This window comes from Engystomops pustulosus, chromosome 11 (assembly GCF_040894005.1).
Source record: "Engystomops pustulosus chromosome 11, aEngPut4.maternal, whole genome shotgun sequence".
Taxonomy (NCBI): Eukaryota; Metazoa; Chordata; class Amphibia; order Anura; family Leptodactylidae; genus Engystomops; species Engystomops pustulosus.
Window position 1 is genome coordinate 66,391,826 of NC_092421.1, and position 21,459 is coordinate 66,413,284.

Consider the following 21,459-nt stretch of genomic DNA (forward strand, 5'->3'; position numbering starts at 1 on the left):
TTTATTGTCTATTGTTAGTGTGCGGACCAGTTTGTACTCTAGCTGTGCACGTCCCATATGTTTTTGTGGGGTTTTTTTTTGTGGTAGCAAATCTCTATCAGGCATCACTATTATTTAAAATTGTGAATACTGTACACAAATTTGGATCGCTGTACTGGATAATGTTTATATCTATACTTTATATTCCCAGCATGAGAGAGGGAGGTGTGTCAAGATTAGCGAAGACCACTGCCGGGCTCAAGATGAAGAGGAGAGTCAATAAGTATGTGTAGGTGGTTTTTTTCTTGCTTTATGGAAGTGGCAGATTTCCTTTAACATTCTGGCAATATTCAAGTTCAATTAACACAATGTTTACATTGTTGGCGGAGAAGCAATGAATAATTGCAAATTCTTGTGCATTGCAAGAATTTGTGACTACAATAGCGACTGCACCTACTCGATTCCAGGTGGGCAAGCCTCTTGATGTATCCAGCAAGACAAGTGTGGGTGCAGCTGCTGTTTTTAACACTCAAATCTATTCTGACTTCCCAATTATAACTGGGAGACACTTACCTACAAGGTTGGCATTTATTTCACTTGGGTTCTCCACTTCCATTGTCAGTTGTGAGAACTTCCAACAACAAGAAATAACCCTGTGCAAAACAAACCACAAAAGATTGGATTATATAATATATAAAATAAAAAAACACAACAGGTTCTCATCGCTCTATAATGTAGAATTTCAGTTTCAGGGTAGCTCATACATAGTAATATCCAACCGGATCACATCACATGCAAATAATCATTGTGATCTGACCTGTATCATGATAGCAAGGATGGTAGTCTGGAAACACAGACAGTCTTAAACTGTGCCACAACTAATCCAATCCGTTAAAGTTGAAGACACAATTGATAAATATGCCCCATTTGCTACTTTCCATAAACAGTGCCACACCTGTCCACAGCTTGAGCACAGCATTGCCACTCAGCTCAAGTTAAATGGGTTGTGCCACAGTAGACATAAATACCGTATGTGTCTGATTAACAGGGGGTCCGACTTCTGAGATCCCTAGAGACCGGGAGTACAAGGGACTGAAATCCCTTGAAGCCTATCAAAACAAAATGCAGCACTGCTATGTATGCTCCTTACACTTTTAGGGGACCTGATCAAAGGCTGTTCTAGTAGTTCTATACAAGTGAATGAAGAGCAAGTCAAGCGTGCATACCTGGGGTACAAATCACGTTCCTGTACATGGAATATTCTTGGGAAGCAAATCTCTCCTTATGGAAAATTTTCAAGTTAAAGCCTCAAGGTTTAGCGGAGATATATTATGGGATATTGTGACACAACCCGGTCTTAAATAATACCTGACATATCCTACTGATGCAGTTTTGTTTTTCCAATCCCTCACACACTTCTCAAGGATTCCTCCTACGCTGCACCTGTATCCTGAGCGCATCAGACATCTTCCCCTCCTTCAGGTTTACATTGCAGTACACATTCCTCGCAGTAAATACTATTGCAGTACTGGATGTTCACACCTTATCTGTAACAACTTATCTACTAAACATGAGAATAGTTCTCCCCAAGTAATCTGCTTCTTCGTTTTTCTAGATATAGGCCAGGGACACGTGTGAGGAAGGCAGCAGAGGTTCCTCCTTTCTTACTTATTTTTATTTATTATAATTTGTCACATCTCCACACTTCCAGTGCCTAATGTTAGGGCTTTGTCTCTTGAAAAAACCCAAATTGTGATATTGCTGCTCTCAAGTAAACATGGTGCAGGTAATGAGATTTGTTGGTGAACAACATGCAATGCAGTGATCACGGAAAACCCCTTTAAAATACATTTAAAGGGACCAGTCACAAAATTCAAATTACCACCATCTCCTGCATAACTAAAGCTACACTTTGGGGCACATTTACTTACCTGTCTGGCGCTCTGATGTAATTCACTAAGATCATGCGTCTGATATCCTGCAGGTGTCACTTTCCCGCTCAGGTCCGCTGGAGTTCACCACCTTCTTCCTGGTGCATGTAAGTGCTTTGTCTTGCAACACAATTTGTAAGTTAAATCCCGCGCTCAGACCGAATCAGTCAGATCGTCCGATGACATAGACCTCCCCCCCCCCTGCACACACAATTTCTGCCGCATGAAAGCCAGCACAGTCCGATCGCATGCGACACAATGTCAGCGCAGACCCCGGTTAAATACCTGTCAACACAGTGCGATCCCTGAAAACATCGGAAAGTCCAACTAAAGTGTGCGCGCGGACCATTGGTAAATAAGCCCTGTTGTGTTTACCATGTGTTTAACGTAGATGCAACGTGTGAACATGGACTAAACTGCCTTACATGTTACTGGGCTTTCACATTTCATGATATTACTACAAAATAAATTCCTTGCAAGCACCAAGCTGCGTCCACATGTTGCACTTGTAAATGCATTATGTTGAGTTTGTGAATTTATTGTATATGCAAATAAACTGCATTTACACTACGCTTAGGTCACATTAAAGGAAACCTACCACTGCCCGCATGATGAAATCATGCAAACAGACCACCCGGTAGGCTACTTAATGCTGATGCCGGCACATAGTTTTGTTAGGCACGGCAATCGTTAGTTTAGCTAAAAAAAACTATTTTCTTACATATTTAAATGAGCCCTCCGGTGCTACCCTGCGCCATCTTCGGGCTGGCAGTGGCTTCCGATGTTTAATTATTCCTCCTTCAGGTGCCGAGAGCCGTGACGTCACCAAGCTCTCGGCACCTATCGCCGGCCGGCTGTGCGAGACTTAGTGTCTGCGCATGCGCGATAGGTGCCGAGAGCTTGGTGATGTCACGGCTCTCGGTACCTGAAGGAGGAATAATTAAACATCGGAAGCCACTGCCAGCCCGAAGATGGCGCAGGGTAGCACCGGAGGGCTCATTTAAATATGTAAGAAAATAGTTTTTTTTAGCTAAACTAACGATTGCCGTGCCTAACAAAACTATGTGCCGGCATCAGCATTAAGTAGCCTACCGGGTGGTCTGCTCGCATGATTTCATTATTCAGGCAGTGGTAGGTTTCCTTTAAGGCATCATGCACAAAAACGTATATTATATATATACATACATGAGCTAACTAAAAAAACCAGTAAGTTATTTACAGTCCCATTGACTTTTTTTGTGCACGGTCACGCTGCATGCAACGCGTCTCATTGCCCCATGAACGTGAACAAAGGTGCAGGGAGGCTTGCAACAGCATGAAGCCTAATATCGCATATTTACAATTTTTCACCAAAAATCTGGCAGATTTTTTTCCGACTGAGGGGGAAGTAGCCTTGCTAACAAGGGGCGTGCCCCTTGAAATGTGCGCTAAAAATTCTGCTGCACAGTTTAGATAAAATTAAACTACCGTAGGTCTAAAGTAGGAACATACAATCCTATACTGCACCACACTAATGTGCACTTTGCACCATATAATCGCATTGTTGGGCACGCTGATGCAACGCAAAAGGTGCCGCTTTGGGAAAACAGGTTTTTTTCTTTTTTTTGTGCAGTTTCAGGCTGTGTTCATACGTTGCATTTTGAAACCCATTACAATTGCATTACTGTTAATGTGTTAACATTTGTTTACACTGTTCTGTAAACAGATGTGAACAGTAATTATGCAAATCACCTCTCTTCAGCTGTTGTAATGTGTTTCAAAATGCAACCAAAACACAAAGTGTGACCACGCCCTAAAGCTGCGGTCAGACATAAGGGGACATTTACTATGGCGTTTCCGCCAGTTTTGTGGCGCTCTCACCACATGTTCTGCTCTCAGACCTATTTATTAGCTGGCGGCGCCAGAAAAAATGCCTTTTTCCGCCTGCTCCGACTCCGAAAAGGGGCGTGGCTTTGGCGGAGTGGAAACTCAGACACAATTAATATGTGTCGCAGCCCTTTTTGGGCGCTGAAAACTGGCGGAAAGTAGACCAAAAGAAAACTGGTCGAGCAGGGACTGTTGGACACATTTCTGGTGCTCGGGACAGATTTTGGTTCCAGGGACAGAAAATGGTCTCGGCGCCAGAAACGTCTCTGCACAGCTACACAATATTAAATGTGTGTCTTCTTTCCCAGAGCAGGTCAGTAACAAAGCCAATGCAGACACCGACACTTTAAGTAAATGTCCCCCAGTGCGTTCTTGGACCATTTTCAAACGGACTGAAATGCATGCGATTGTGAACGCACACTTTTTTGTATGTTTACCATGCATTTGGCTGGTTTTAATCTGTTTCACAGCTGCCTACACTTCTAGAAATGAAGAAAAACAGATTCAAACCAGACAAACATGCAAAAACTCACACGTTTTAAAACACACCAAGAATAAACCGTGTGACCTTAAGCCCTGTTACACCTGCAACCAGTCCGAACATATTATTATAATAATAATCCTATTAATGCTATTCTGTGGATGTACATAAGTAAATATAGGGATGTCTGTTCAGCAATCCTGGACCTGACCTTGTGCTATCTCAACAGAGAAACAAGCAGCAAGTGAACTGGTAATGGAGCCAGACATGTATCACCACGTCACAGAGAACAGCCCTGTTTTACTACTGGATTAGCGTCCCGCAAGATATACAGTCCATACTGTCAGCAGGGAATTATAATGGAAGCGCTCGTTAAGCCACTTTTTGACATAATTATGTATCGTTTGCCGGCCTCGACAACATTCATGAAATATCCAGAGTCTTAATACATAGATAAATGTGTCCATCATACGGTCTTTCCAATTAACGCGGCAGGCTGCCATGCCGGACTGGCGCGCGCTTCTCATACTCATTGGTTTTATTACATTGCTGTCAGGGATCACAGCTGCTATGAAAGTCAGAAATATAGTAGCACAGGAAAAAATTATTATCTATATAAATCCCGGTCAATTCAGCTGCTATAAAATGACCGGGTGCCCTCAGCGTTACGATAGCTGTCCGGTTTTAGCATGGAAATGGTTACTTCCTATTCAGTAACGGCATGTTATTTACAGTACACTCACCTTTCGTACATAAATCAACACGTACATCACTAGAGGACATTGTTCTCTATTGGATAGGCAAGTATGCACAACATGGCAGAGACCTGAAAACTCATGGCAGGTATCCAGATCCAGGGCTGCATGTAACGTGCCAGGTCACAGAGCAGGGGCGGCACCGGCCAGCACTGAGCTTTATCTTTGCATATATATGTGTAATATGTGTATATATGTGTAAATATATGTAATATGTGTGTGTATATGTGTGTGTGTGTGTGTATATGCTGTATCTACTGTTTGTTTATGTGTATATATGCTGTCTGTATATGCAGCATTTGTGATATTTATCAGGGCTTCTATTTTGTACTACATGGCAGTACTCGGTATGCATTTTATACTACTTGGCGGTACGTTGTATCTATTTTATAATACTTGGTGGCACGCTGTGTGCATTTTATACTACATGGCGGCACGCTGGATGCATTTTATACTACATGGCGGTATTCTGTATGCATTTTATTCTACATGGCGATACGTTGTACGCATTTTATACTACATGGCGATACGCTGTACGCATTTTATACTACATGGCGATACGCTGTACGCATTTTATACTACATGGCGATACGCTGTATGCATTTTATACTATATGGCGATACGCTGTATGCATTTTATACTACATGGCGATACACTGTGTGCATTTTATACTACTTGGTGGCACGCTGGATGCATTTTATACTAGATGGCGGTATTCTTTATGCATTTTATACTAAATGGTGATACGCTGTATGCATTTTATACTACATGGCGATATTCTGTATGCATTTTATACTACATGGTGATACGCTGTATGCATTTTATACTACATGGCGATACGCTGTAGCCGGTCCCTGCTGCAAAAAAGGTTGGGGACCGCTGCATTATAGGACAGGGAGAAACAGAACAAGCACAACGCAACAACAGGGGTGATGGAATATTTTTTGTGAATGTGCAAAATTGTTGAAAAAATGTATGGATTTTTACAACAGGTCTGCAAAAAAGAAAATAGCTAATGTATGAGCGATCCATTTTTAATTTCTGATATTTGTGCAGATAATTAGGGAGACATTAACCTAAGGATGGTGGCACACGTGTCATTTTGAACCTTGTTTTTAGGCCATTTTCCAAGCAGTCCGTTAAAAACTGCATGACTGTTTAAACCGTATGCGGTTTTTACAGCTTTTCCCAATTATCTTAACATAATTGGAAAGCTGACAAACAGTCAAAAAAAAAAAAAACGCATGCATTTTCAAAAACGCGTGTGTTTAACAGACTGCTTAAAAACGGGTTCAAAACGCCACGTGTGCCACCACCCTTACAGGTTCAGCTTTCTGATAAAGAACCAAGTGCAGGGTCAGACTAGCTCACCAGATTACCAGAGAATCCTCCAGTGGGCCAAGGCTCTAATACTTTATAGCAAAAGAGCAGATGGAACCAGCACTCGTATTTGATTGGTTAAAAGTCCATATTCCTTATTTTAGGCCATTAATAAAACAGGAAAATATAAAAAGAAGGCTGGTAGGTGGAACTAGTGAGCTCACTGTTAAAAACCCATGGTCAATGCAATAATTTAATGCAAAACACCGGCGGCTCATTCCCGTTCACAGGCGTTTCCATAGAACGCAAACGCAGACCGAACGGCACGTCTGACATCTCCCTTAGAAGTCACAGGATTGTTTCCTCCTCTGTGATCCGGGCACCGTCCACACTCTGAATGTAATCATACATGAATGAGAATTTTGCTACAAAAGGTGAGCTAAGAGTACATACAATTTTTCCTTTCTTGTTCCTAAGGGTGATGGCACACATGGCATTTCAAACCCGTTTTTGGGCAGTTTTTAAGCAGTCCGTTAAAAAATGCATGCGCTCATAACGCGACGCTAGTGCACAGTGGGCGGGGCTCGGGTCGATCGCATATGCGTTTCCCGGGAAACGCATGCGATTAATAACCTGATCGCGTGCGTTTCTCTGGAAACGCATATGCGATCGCCCCAAACTCCGGCCCCTGTGCACTAGCGTCGCGTTATGAACGCGGCACTAGCAGAACGGGTACCGCTCATGTACCCTTAAGGCAGTCGCACTTGGCTTTATACATTGCATATACCTTGGTCTGTTTTGGGTGGATTTACCGCCCCACATTGGGTTAAGTTCTGCTACGTGAAACATGCACTTGGGTCCCAGCAGTAAACTTGGTTGTGTGGAATGTACATAACACGAAAAGTCTGTCAAAGCCATTGCCATAACCCCCCCCCCCCCCCTTAAAGAGTTTTAGACATGGCACGGCCCCTGGAAAATCCACCAGCTGATAAACCCCCTTGCAAGCGAGACCCCAGACTGTAAGTGGCCAATAACAGATCTCAATCACAAATGCATGAATAGTTTCCATAGTGGACACCTGTAAACGGGCCATATAGCAAAATTAACCTAAAAAGTAGTGACCAAACTCCTCAGACTCATGCACAAGGTGAAATGCAATGATGTCTTTCCTCTCATTAACCCCTTCCTTGCTGAAAATTCCTAAACAAATAAGATTGCTTAATAGTAATCCTGGATGTGGCTGGGCTTCTGCAGTCAGACATTAGTCAGCGCCTCTCGGGGATATTTTACCAGAAGAGAAACAGGAAAACTTCTTGCCTTCGCAGTGAAACATATTCCCGTAAATAGAACGAGGCGACAGCAAATACCCTGTGGTGCTTCCATCACGATATCCACCTCCTATTCTATGCCACATGATCAGCATTCAGACAGTATAGACATGTACCAGTGTATCAGGTGGATGGTAATGAGCCCCATCACATCTCAGGCTGCGTGCGCTTTCGGCGGTTGACTTGTATTAAGAGATAAAATATAAGGCAATGGGGAGGAGTTTTCCCTGATCTCCTATGAATTTGTTTACTGGCAAAACATGTTGCAACGTGTTTAGGTCTAAATGCATATACAAATCGGAAGAAGCGCCCCTCCAGCAGCTGACAAGTGGTTAAAAGCCGCTTCAGGAAGAAAAAAAATCATTGGTACAGAGTGGTCAATATGTTACGTGTCTGACTGATTTCCCATTGTGTCAAGTCAGTAGAAGAGGGATGTGCAATGTGGGCTGGTCACAGTCTGTACAGATATTATGCTTCATCTGTACAAACCACACAGGCAGAAAATCATCAGAAAACTACATTGTATCTGGAACATATCTATATAGATAAATATATAGATAAAACTAAAAGAGAAGAGACAGACAGAGAATATAGGAGACGTAACCAATTTTTCATTTTATTTCCGGAGTGCTGACTGTTCTGTGGAATTAGGAACTAATGGTACGGACCATGAAGCATATGTCTTAGCACATGGATTCATGCTGTGCTGCTTAGGATTGTCTTTGATAGATAAATATGATATAGATAAAGATGACAGGTTCTGCACGTTTGGGGGAACCACCTGATGTGTACGGGCTGTGATTTCTCCGAGTATATATAGCCCACCTTCCTCCCCACCCACCATTATACAGGACACTAGGAGCCCTAATCCATCTCTTGACCCAGAAGGTGCAGCTGGAGAACAGTTACCCAAATCAGTGCAAAACCGATGTAATGTCACCGTCCAGAGCAACCAAACCACTCACAGATAACATCTTCCATCTAAACGTTGAGCGGTTGCTACTGGCAACAACACAGTTTTCCTTTTGTGATATCTTTATAAAATCTGCTGCAATAAATAGCAAACACCTAAAACTGAGTGTGCACTGCGCCCAAAGAAAGAGTCACATAACTGCCAAGTATTACTCCAATGCCAGATCATAGAGGAGACACGCTGGGAGTTGTAGTTCTACACAATCTGCACGGTTACTGACACTGTATGGATTGTAGTGGCCGGGACTTGTAGTTCTACATTCTGAGATTAGGTATATATAGATAGATCTGACAGAAACTGATGTAAATACAGGGTGACACACCCCCTCCATAAACACGCACATAATACGGAATCAGGAGCCAGTAACCGTTTAAATACCACACAATAACCCTCTACCCCAGGGATGTGGCCCCCGGCCCAGTGTGGGTCCCCGCACTCACCTCGTCCTCCGCAGCTGCTCCTCAACTATGTTTTTGTTTTGACCAATTTTTTTTTTTCTAACCTCTCTCAAAACCGTCTGCCCAGTAACAGCGTCACATGTCGTAGGCGGGGTGAGGCTCGATTGGTCAACGCTGGAAGGTGTGCGGAGCAGTCCACCAATGAGCGGCGGGAAGCAGGCGATGGGCGGGGAGAAAGAGGCGGTTGTTGTTGTGAGGTAAAAAAACAGGCGGGTTATTCCGCTGCCGCGTGACGGGAGAGGGAGGAGCCGCCATTTTGTGACAGGACGCGACGCCCGCCCTTCCAGCGCGACCCCATTGCCTCATGTTTACACGTGTCGTGTATGTCTGTATCGCAGGAGGCGAGGAAAATAGTCATAGACACACAGACTTGTTATTTGTGAGGAAAATGTTGATGCCAAAATCCCGATAAAGTGCCTTTTATAATAATATTAATGGCCTGTATACACCATGACATTTCTGTCAGGTCTTACAACATGTCGTCACATGTCATAAGGCTCCTTTTCCAAGGTTGGCTCGCCAATTTTTACATCTTATGTTATTATTTATATTTAGCCCATTTTTTGTGTGAATTTATAACTGCTCTTGTGGACATCCTGAGACCGCGTTCAATGGGAGGGGGTTTGCCCAAAAAGCATTAGAAACCCATATGTGTTTTGCCCAAACCTCCTCCCATTTGCGCTTTATATGTGTTTAAAATCGTGACAAAAACACCACGTTGAAGCCACCCTGAGGCCGGTGCCACACAGGGCGCTTTGCGCTTGCAAACACAGACAAAGTCGCGCCCACCGGGGCGGGCCTCGGCCCGATCAAATTAACGCAAAACACCGGCGGCTCGTTCCCGATCGCAGGCGTTTCCATAGAATTGCCGATGCGATCGGGCCGAGGCCCGCCCCGGTGGGCGAGACTTTGTCTGCGTTTGCGTTTGCAAGCGCAGACAAAGCGCACTGTGTGGCGCCGGCCTGAGGCCGCGTTCACACGATGTGTTGCGTTTTAGACGCAGCAAAAGGCCAGTTTGCAAATTCGTATTATAATCCTAATCATATGCTTCAAACCTGAGGCTGATGCCACACGCACCCCTTTGTCTGCGTTTTTAAATTGAAAACGCAGACAAAGCCGCACCCACCGGGGCGGGCCGCGGCCCAATCGCATGGGCGTTTCTATGGACTTTTTTTTGGGTGTTTTTGGGACGTTTTTAGTTAGGGTAATGCCATACATGGCGTTTTTGGTCCGTTTTTGTCCGTTTTTCCCAATAATGTTAATAGATAAACAGGTTGTAAGCAGCCAAATGGTAAACTGCCAAAAAAGGACTGAAATGGATGTTTAAAAATGGACCAAAAACACCATGTGTGACATCACCGTAAGGGTGAAGACACACGTGGCGTTTTTGGGACATTTTTAGTTAGTGCGTTTTCACATTGTTAAAAACGCATGCGGTTTTTAAAACCGCATGTCGTTTTGTCCGGTTTTTATTGCGCAATTTCGGAAAAATTTACAAAACCACATGCGTTTTTTAACAATGTGAAAACGTACTAACTAAAAACGGCCTAAAAACGCCACGGGTGTCTTCACCCTAAGGCCGGCGCCACACGTGGCGCTTTGTCTGCGCTTGCAAACGCAGACAAAGTCGCGCCCACCGGGTCGGGCCTCGGCCCGATCGCATTGGCGTTTCTATGGAAACGCCTGCGATCGGGAACGAGCCGCCGGTGTTTCACACTATTTCGCCGGTGTTATGCGTTTTCAGATCGTAAAAAATGCATGTGTTAAAAAATGGATGCGTTTTTGACTGGTTTGACCAATTAACTTAATGCAATCTGGTCAAAAACGCATGCGTTTTCAAAAAACGTTTTTTAACGCATGTGGTTTCTTCCGATCTAAAAACGCACTACTAAAAACGCCATGTGTGTCACCACCCTTAAAAACGCATAAGGTTGATGGCACACATGGCATTTTTAACGTGGTTATAATGACTACTTTTTTGAAAACGCATCCGTTTTGGCAGGTTTGACCAATTACCTTATATACTTGAGTATAAGCCTAGTTTTTCAACACAAAATTTGTGCTAAAAAACCCTAACTCGGCTTATACTCGAGTCAACTAAAAAAATAGTAAGTCAAAACTCTTCTGACATCACCTGTAGGTCCTCTTCTGTCTGAGACAGTCTGAGACAGAAGAGGACCTATGGGGGACGTCGGAAAGATGAGTACAGTGTTATTTTTTTTCCTACTACAGGGGCTGGGCAGGCTGTATGCTACGGGGGCTGGGCAGGCTGTATGCTACGGGGGCTGGGCAGGCTGTATGCTATGGGGGTTGGGCAGGCTGTATGCTACGGGGGCTGACAGACTATATACTGGGAGGCCGTAACCAATGCATTTCCCACCCTCGGCTTATACTCGAGTCAATAGGTTTTCCCAGTTTTTTGTGTTGAAATTAGGGGTTTCGGCTTACACTCGGGTCGGCTTATACTCGAGTATATACGGTATCTTAATTCAAAAATGTAAAAAACACATTAGTTTTTTAACGCATGCAAAAACGGGACAAAAAGGTGCTCAAAACAGCACGTGTGCCATCACCCTAAGGGTGAAGACACACATGGCGCTTTTGGGCCGTTTTTACTAAGTGCGTTTTCAGATCGTTAAAAACGCATGCGTTAAAAAACGCATCCGGTTTTTAAAAACGCATGCGTTTTTGTCCGTTTTTCCGAAATTGCACAATGAAAAACGGACAAAAACGCATGCGTTTTTTAACACATGCGTTTTTAACGATCTAAAAAAGCACTTAGTAAAAACGGCCCAAAAACGCCATGTGTGTCTTCACCCTAAGGGTGAAGACACACATGGCGTTTTTGGGCCGTTTTTGGGCCGTTTTTACTAATTGCGTTTTCAGATCGTTAAAAACGCATGCGTTAAAAAACGCATCCGTTTTTTAAAAACGCATGCGTTTTTTGAAAACGCATGCGTTTTTGTCAGTTTTTCCGAAATTGCGCAATGAAAAACGGATGAAAAACGCAATGAAAAAGCGCAATGAAAAAGCGCAATGAAAAACGGACGCATGCGTTTTACTAAGTGCTTTTTCAGATCGTTAAAAACGCATGTGTTAAAAAACGCATCCGTTTTTTAAAAACGCATGCGTTTTTGAAAACGCATGCGTTTTTGTCCGTTTTTCATTGTGCAATTTCGGAAAAACGGACAAAAACGCATGCGTTTTCAAAAAACGCATGCGTTTTTGTCCGTTTTTCCGAAATTGCACAATGAAAAACGGACAAAAACGCATGCGTTTTCAAAAACGCATGCGTTTTTAAAAAACGGATGCGTTTTTTAACGCATGCGTTTTTAACGATCTGAAAACGCACTAAGTAAAAACGGCCCAAAAACGCCATGTGTGTCTTCACCCTAAGGCCGGCGCCACACAGGGCGCTTTGTCTGCGCTTGCAAACACAGACAAAAGCGCACTTAGTAAAAACGGCCCAAAAACGCTTGCAAACGCAGACAAAAACGCACTTAGTAAAAACGGCCCAAAAACGCCATGTGTGTCTTCACCCTAAGGGCGCGTTCACATGTTGCGTTTTGACCTGCATTTTCATTGCGTTTGAAACGCATATACAACAGCTGAGGAGGGGTGATTTGTCTAATTACATCACTGTTAACATTTCCATTTACAAAACGTATCGTAAACGCGATGTTAACGTATGCCTTAACAACGCGTTAACGCATGCGTTTTGTTAATGCATGCGTTAACATTGCATTTACAAACGTAAACGGTAATGTAATTAGGCAAATCACCTCTCATCAGCTGTTGTATATGCGTTTCAAACGCAATGAAAACGCGACCAAAATGCAGTCATCTTCTCCCTGCTGTTTGTTTACGTAATCACATGCGTTTTAAAACACAGACCACTAAGGGTGAAGACACACGTGGCGTTTTTAGGCCGTTTTTGGGCCGTTTTTGACAGGTTTGACCAATTATCTTAATTCAAACTGCTTAAAAGCGCATGCGTTTTCAAAAAACGCATGGGTTTTTTTCCGATCTAAAAACGCTCTACTAAAAACGGCCCAAAAACGGCCTAAAAACACCACGTGTGTCTTCACCCTAAGGCTGGCGCCACACGTAGTGCTTTGTCTGCGCTTACAAACACATCCATTTTAAAAAACACAACCACTATGGAAAGCACAATGAAAAGGCACCTCAAAAGTGCAGGGGAGAAAACAAGTTAAGACACTTAAACCTAAAACCCATTGAAAAAGCCAAAGTGCAAATATGATGCATTTTTCAAGGATGCAAAAACGCAATGAAAAAAACGTGACAAAAATGCCAAGTGTGTCACCGGCCTTAAAACACAATGGGGCTTATTTACCAAGCCAAGGGTCTGCGGAAACAATTTATTCGGATTTTCCGACATTTTGAGAGTTTGTGCGACTGTGACTGGTATTTAGCAGTGGATTGTGTTGCACACGATCAGATTTTTGCGCAGTAGCGCCGGCTTTCATGCAACAGAAATCGGCTGATCCGACTGATTCGGACTAAGCACGGGATTTAACATTCAATTTGTGACGTAAGATCAAGCACTTACATGCGCCAGGAAGAAGAAGGTGAACTCCGTGGGACCTGAGCGGGGAAGCTGCACATGCAGAATATTGGGCGCACAATCTCTGTGAATCATGGAATGGTGCATGATCGTCGGACAATGCACAGAGGCCCCTCTCACACTTGTGTTTTTCACACACGTTTTCTACGCGTGCTTTTGACGCACAGAACTTGCATTGCGCTCTGACCCATTGTAACCAATGGGTCTTTTCAGACTTGCATTTTTTTTCACGCACACACACGCTTTTTTTTAACGCACGTTTAAATCTCAGAATGCTCTACTTTTGCAAGTCACGCGTGTGAAAAACGCACCATACAAGTCTATGGAGATGCATTAAAAACACATTGCACTCTGAGACACTTGCAAGTGCAATGTGTTTTTCACGCATCAATTGCCATAGAAAAGATAGAGCTCAGCCCTGAGTCCATTTCACGCGCATTTTCTGCGCATGAAAAACGCATTGAAATTGCATTGAAAACGAGCGTGAAAAACTGAGACACTGAACAAACTCTGACTGAAAACTGATTGAACTCTGATGCAAAATGTGCGTTCTTCCCTGACCAAACCCTGATCGCCCCCTGATCAAACTCTGGCGTGATCTGCAATGCAAGTGTGGAAGGGGCCTTACAGTGAACAACTCCAGACAGGTAAATGTGCCCCAAGTGGAAGTGATCACAAATATACATTCAAAACACATGGGGGCACATTTACTTACCGAGTCCCTCGGAGTTCCCAAAGGTGCATTGTCCAACGACAATGCACTGTGCCAGGATTCACTAAGATCTTGTGCCCGATATCCTGTATATGTCGCTTCCCCGTTCAGGTCCGCCGGAGTTCACCATCTTCTTCCTAGTGCATGTAAGTGCTTGATCTTGCGTCACAAATTGAATGTTAAATCCAATTTCAGAAATAATTTTATGCTGAAGATTGTTTTACCCAGATTTTTACTACAGTTTTTCCTTGCTAAATTTTGTGCATAATATGAAATGTACACTGGCAGCCTATTGAACCGGTGTTTTCTTTTATCCCAGCAGCAAGGTTTTTTTCGGTTACTGCCAAGTCCTGAGTCATATGATCAACAAACAGAATTTGTGACTTCGATGGATGTAATTATCAAAGTACAAAAATTTAAGACTGCAGGTAAGTGACAGTAAATAACAAAATCTACCAGCTTGGCATGTAGAGGAAATTACCTGCAGTAAATTCTACACCATTTTAGTGTTTACTTTGTAGTTACATAATTTACACGAGCACATGGTTTCTGCTTGATGAAATCTGTATATTTGTTTCAGCTTTTCACAGTTTTTAGCAAATGGCAAGAAAAGAATCAATTAGAAGTTGCAAAGAATCACAACTGGAGTCATTCATAATAGTTCTAGGTCTGTAAACATGCGTAGGGGAGCCTAGGATCTGGGACATCATTGTTTTAACGGCCCATTCATTTCAAAGAGATCAGTATGTTCCATAGTTTCCCATGCAGTGTTTAGGAAGGTGAAGGTGCCGATGCAGTCAGCTGTACCATTTGTGATTGACCTGTTGGCCATTTTATGCCATACTATGGCATTGGTAGAACCGCCTCTCCTCTAGGGGTGTAACGATAGTGGCCCCTGGAAGAGAAGGGTCCCGTGCTGTGGCAGTCACATCTGCCTAGCGTCCTGCAGTATATATCGACCCATGACAACCGCGGCCCGTGCTCTCCTGTAGTAAGTATGCTGGTGGGTGGGATGGGTGGCAAGGACAGGGAAACCTGGTGGGTGGGGGGTTCGGAGATGACCGGTGGGTGGGGCAGGCGCCGACAATAGCGGGCGGGGAGCGCGGCGTTAGCACGCAGAACATGAAGCTGTCACTGTCGACAGGACTTACTGCATCAAGTATTATAGTAGTTATATTCTTGTACATAGGGGGCAGTATTATAGTAGTTATATTCCTGTACATAGGGGGCAGTATTATAGTAGTTATATTTTTGTACATAGGGAGCAGTATTATAGTAGTTATATTCCTGTACATAGAGGGCAGTATTATAGTAGTTATATTCTTGTACATAGGGGGCAGTATTATAGTAGTTGTATTCTTGTACATAGGGGGCAGTATTATAGTAGTTATATTCTTGTACATAGGGGGCAGTATTATAGTAGTTATATTCTTGTACATAGGGGGCAGTATTATAGTAGTTATATTCTTGTACATAGGGGGCAGTATTATAGTAGTTGTATTCTTGTACATAGGAAGCAGTATTATAGTAGTTATATTCTTGTACATAGGGGGCAATATTATAGTAGTTATATTCTTGTACATAGGGGGCAATATTATAGTAGTTATATTCTTGTACATAGGGGGCAGTATTATAGTAGTTATATTCTTGTACATAGGGGCAGTATTATAGTAGTTATATTCTTGTACATAGGGGCAGTATTATAGTAGTTATATTCTTGTAAATAGGGGACAGTATTATAGTAGTTATATTCTTGTACATAGGGGGCAGTATTATAGTAGTTATATTCTTGTACATAGGTGGCAGTATTATAGTAGTTATATTCTTGTACATAGGGGCAGTATTATAGTAGTTATATTATTGTAAATAGGGGACAGTATTATAGTAGTTATATTCTTGTACATAGGGGGCTGTATTCCCGTAATAATCTTTGTTGCTCTCATCTTCCAGTTCTACTATATCCTTTTCATACACTCGTCTGACCAGTGATTTGTATAAGGACAAAACTATGTAATAATCACGATAATCTATTCCTCTCTTGAAACATGCCATTATTTTATTTGCTCTAGAAGCAGCTGCCCGGCTTTGGTCACTAAAATTAAGTTTACCATCCACCAATACCGACAAGTCTTTCTCAGCTGCAATTTTACTAAGTTATTGACTGTTTAGAACAAAATTGTACTTTTCCCCTAGCATCTCCCATGACGGGCCCACTTGGAGGATGACCCTTGACCCTGCAGGGACAGGAAGCGGAGAGGTTAAAAAGGAGTTCTCTCCCTGTCTCCTCCAAGTGGGACAGTATGGGGGAGTTGTAAAGGGAGCGAGTCACGTACCTTAACCCAGGAGACTTGGGGCTGCGATTGGCATCCTCTTCCTTGTCCCGCAAAGTTTCCAGCCGGCTCTGTCTATGGCTTTGGGAAGCCAAAACCACCCATGCTCAGGAGCCGAATGACGACTTCCAGTGAGCCGCGTTGCACTGGAAGTGCCGTCAGCGGTACTTTGAAACCTGGCGCTCAGGGCCAAATTTGAAAATGGCGCACGCTGATCTGAGGTCTTCCAGGATTTTTCAACAGCGGAACACCAGCGCTGATCGTGCATGCTGCTCTGAGGTCTGCTGAGATTGCCATCAGTAGTTGCAGTTCTGATCCTGGTATCCACTTCTGACTCAGTGGGGTGTAACGTACCGTAAAATTTGGGGTTTAGCCCTTAGTAATTTAAATAGACCCTAAAGTGCTTCTTCTTATCAGCAGGTGCCGTTATCTATGGCAAGGTTTGGATAAGGTCAGGAGTTGTCTTCCTGTAATATACATGTACTTTAGATGTCATCTAAATGCATGTTTCTCTGTTTAGATTGGAAGTGTGGAGTCTCTTAACATGTATATGTTTCTACCAGAACTCCCACATATCACTCCTTTGAGTGGTTTCGGGGGTATCTGGGGTGGTCGGGGGTGGATTATGTTCCTTTTTTTCACCAAATTCCAGACGTATGTCCAATCTCAATCTCTTTGGCAGGATCCTAAAGAAAAGAAGAAAACATCTTCCCGTAGATGTAATATGTGTTATAACAAACTACCCGCAGCTTATAAAAAGCCAGTATGCAAAGACTGTATTGACGGATTAATGCGTGAAGAAAAATCATCATCTATGGACGAGATGAGAAGTTTCATTTAGAGTGAAATTCAGACCTCAGTAACTTCTTCCGTTTCCACATTAATTCCGCAAATGCAGCCACCTTGTAAAAGACCAAGGCTAATAGAACCGTTGTCAAATCTGAATCTGACGGTGAACAAACTTCTATGTCTCATGTGACCGCAGCGTCTATGGTGAATCGCCGCAACGAAAAAAAAAACACAAAAAACTTGCAAAAATTATGAAATTTTCACATCTGACCTCATAAAAAGCGAATAAAGAGTAATCAAAAAGTAACATTTACCCCGACATGATACCAAAAATAAGTACAGCTTGTCCCGCAAAAAATAAGCTATAAACCAGCTCTGTAAACAAAAAAATATAAATGTTCTGCCCATTGTTACATGGCGATACAAAAACAAGCAAATTTCTCACAAAATAGGTTCTATACTCTGCAAAGCAAGTTAACCATAAAAAAGTCATATAAATGGGGTATCACCGTAATCGTGATGTCCCATAGAATAACGATAACCATTATTTTTATGGTACGGTGAACATCCGGCGAAAAAAATGCTAAAAACCATAAACAAGAATTAATAATTTTTTTAACCACCACCAAGAAAGAGTTAATAAAATCTGATTATCAGCTATTGAGCACAAAAAAATAATCTCCCATATGTCCAAATTACAAAAAAATAAACATTTTATAGCCTGTAAAATGTGACAATGCAGATCTGCTCTGAATGGCGCAGCTTCCCTTCTATGCCCGGCCGTGCGCCCATACAGCAGTCACCACTACATATAGGGCATCCTCATGAGAAATTGGGTATCAAACTTTGTGGAGTTTTTTGTCATTTAATACTTTGTAACGGTTTAATTTTTGGCCAAAATTAATATATTGTCTAAAAAAATGACAGCTTGTAAATTACATCTTCATATTGTTTTAACCCATGTGAAGCATCTAAAGGGTTAACACACTTCTTAAAGTTGATTTTTTACACATTGAGGGGTGTACTTTCTAAAATGACATGATTTATGGGGTTTTACTGCTGTTTAGGCCTCTCAAAGTCCGTTAAAGCTGAGCAGGTGGCTCTAAATAAGGGTTTTGGCGATTTTCATAAAAATGAGAAAAATTGCACCCAAAATTCTGAACCTCCTAACAACCTAAAAAAGAGAGGATGCATAAAACCCTGTGCCGATATAAAGCAGACATTCGGGAAATGTTAATTATGAAGTTACTTGGGTGCTATGACTATCTGCCTGAAAAGCAGAACATTTTGAACTTTGAAAATGAATAATTTTGAGAAATTTTTGCCAAATTTCAATTTTTTTCATAACTAAACACAAAAGATATCATCAAAATTTTTCTATTACTTTGAAGTACAATGTGTGACGGTAAAACAATCTCAAAATCCCCTGGTTAAGTTAAAGCGCCACTAAGTTATAACCTCCTATAATGACACAGGCCTGGTCATAAAGGTCTAAAATGGCTTAGACACTAAGGGGTTAAGATAGAAGATATTTCCGCCAGTTTTGTGGCGATCTCACCGCATGTTCTGCTCTCCGACCTATTTATTAACTGGCGGCGCCAGAAAAAATGACTTTTTCTGCCTGCCCTGACTCTTCTTCAAAAAGGGGTGTGGCTTTGAAACACAATTAATATGTGTTGCAGCCTTTTTTGGGCACTGTAAACTGGTGGAAAGTAGACCAAAAGAAATCTGGTCTGGCAGTTGCCTGTTCTCTGACTGTTGGACAGATTTCTGGTGCTCGGGATTTTGGTCCCAGGGACAGAAAATGGTCTCGGCACCAGAAATGTATCTGCACAGCTCCACAATATTAAATGTGTACAGGCAGTCCCCGGGTTACATACAAGATAGGGTCTGTAGGTTTGTTCTTAAGTTGAATTTGTATGTAAGTCGGAACTGTATATTTCATCATTGTAATTCCAGACAGAACTTTTTTGGTCTCTCTGACAATTGGATTTTAAAAATGTTGGATTGTCATAAGAATCAATATTAACACTAAGGCTACATTCACACTAACGTATGGGGGACGTATATACGGCCGACGTATATACGGCCGATATACGTCCCCCATACACTTCTATGGGCGCACGGCACCCTACGGGAGCGGTACGGTGCCGCACACGTGCGGCACCGTACCGTTCCGTACCCGGGAAAAAGATAGGACCTGTCCTATCTTTTCCCGTAATACGGCGCCGTGCGCCATAGGTTGCTATGGAGAGGGGCGGGGGTGAGCTGCGCTCACCTCCTCCTCCTCTCCCCGTACACTGCCGTTGCCCGCTACGGTACGGTACGGGCGGGCAACGGCAGTGTGAATATAGCCTTAAGCTTCATTACAGACACCTCTGATAACTGTTACAGCTGATTATTGTAGCCTGGGACTAAAATACAATAAATTACCAATATCCAGAGGTCCGTTTGTAACTAGGGGTTGTATGTAAGTCGAGTGTTCTTAAGTAGGGGACCGCCTGTATCTTCCTACCGAGAGCAGGCCGGTAACAAAGCCAATGCAGACACTGACATTTTATGTAAATGTCCCTCACTGTCTATAACAGCGATACATCTGAGGGGAGAACAGAATGTAGTGGCAGACTTTTTGAGTCGGAACATTATAGACTCTGAACCTCAAAATTTATGGTCAGATCACATGGACGTGGGGAAACCCAACATTAGATCTATTTGCCACCAAAGAAAATACCAAAACAGACCGTTTCTTCTCACGCTCCATTAACCCCTTCCCGACATTTGACGTAATAGTACTGCATCGCGGGAGGGGGTCGGAAGCTGTGGGTGTTAGGGGCATTTAAAGTGAACCGGACCCCCCCTCCCTGCGGAGCTTACCGAAGGGGTCCGCTGCTCCGATCGCAGCCCTGCTGCTGAGCCACTGAGAGGGCTGCGCGATCCTCTTCTGTGTGCCGGGTCCCTGCCTTTTGGCAGGACCCGGCTGTAACGCACTGAGCATGCGCAGCATGCTCAGTGTGTTACATTACACAGTGTAATACATCTGTATTACACTGTGTAAGGTGAAGAATAGCTTGTACAAGGGATCAGTAGATCGCTTCTTCAAGCTAACCTGTAAAAGTGACTAAAAACGGTAAAAAACATTTAATAAAAACATTTTTAATAAAAAGAGTTAATTAAATAAAGTTAAAGTCCCCTAAACACAAACATTCCCTATACACATCTAATAAAGTAAAAAAAACCCACAAAATCGCCAAAAAAAACCCCCACATATTTGGTATCACCGCGTCCGTAACAATCCGTACAATAACTCAGAAACATTATTGGGCCCGCTCGGTAAACGCCGTAAAAACAAAACACGAAAAACTCGCCAAAAATTTAAATTTTTCATAAAATCTCTTCATAAAAATATTCTAAAAAGTGATCAAAAAAAGTTATGTGTGCCAAAATGGTACCAATTGAAAGGACAACTCAACATGTAAAAAATAACCCCTAAACTAGCTCTGTCAACCAAAAAATATTAGAGTTACGTCTCCGATGCAAAAACAAATGAGATTTCCTCTATATGAGTTTTTTTCCTGTAAAATTGTAAAAATAAAGGAAAACTATATAAATGAGGTATCACTGTAATCCTAGTGATCTGTAGAATAAAGATAATTTTTTTTTTTTACGACCCAAAAAAATACAAGAGTTAATAAAATCTCATCAATAAGCTAATGACCCACTAAAATAAAATATTTGTAAAGTTCATCTCATGTCGCAAAAATTAAGCCCTTGTATGTCAAAATTGCCAAAAAAAATAAAGATTGTATAGCCAATAAAACGTGACGATGCATAATCTGCTCTGAATGGCGGAGTCTTTTCCCCACGAAATGCCTGCAGGCGTCTATGACATCATCTTAAAGACACAGGGGCAAATTTACTTACCCGGTCCATTCGCGTTCCAGCGGCGGCTTCT

General features: G+C 42.5%; 2 protein-coding genes across 26 annotated transcripts in view; one reads left to right on the plus strand and one right to left on the minus strand.

Moving 5' to 3' along the window:
• PDCD4 (programmed cell death 4) overlaps positions 1-9,212 on the minus strand; it is a 29,608-nt gene extending 20,396 nt beyond the window's left edge. Inside the window, exons 1-2 of the mRNA XM_072129593.1 lie at positions 9,074-9,212; positions 553-632 (exon numbers count right to left, since the gene is read on the minus strand). Coding sequence (XP_071985694.1) covers positions 553-595 — 43 coding nt within the window. The 5' untranslated portion in view covers positions 596-632; positions 9,074-9,212. The remainder of the gene's footprint in view (positions 1-552; positions 633-9,073) is intronic.
• An 82-nt stretch (positions 9,213-9,294) lies between these two features.
• The window catches only part of LOC140105604 (uncharacterized), a 253,158-nt gene continuing 240,993 nt past the window's right edge, over positions 9,295-21,459 (plus strand). For 13 of the 25 annotated variants that reach the window (XR_011850602.1, XR_011850600.1, XR_011850598.1 and 10 more), the window contains exons 1-2: positions 9,295-9,601; positions 14,708-14,816. Coding sequence is in view for 9 of the 25 variants with exons in the window: in XM_072129596.1 (XP_071985697.1) it covers positions 9,396-9,470; positions 14,708-14,816 (184 nt within the window). In the remaining 16 variants the exon portion in view is untranslated. The remainder of the gene's footprint in view (positions 9,602-14,707; positions 14,817-21,459) is intronic. The other 12 variants (XM_072129596.1, XM_072129602.1, XM_072129599.1 and 9 more) reach the window with 5 other exon arrangements.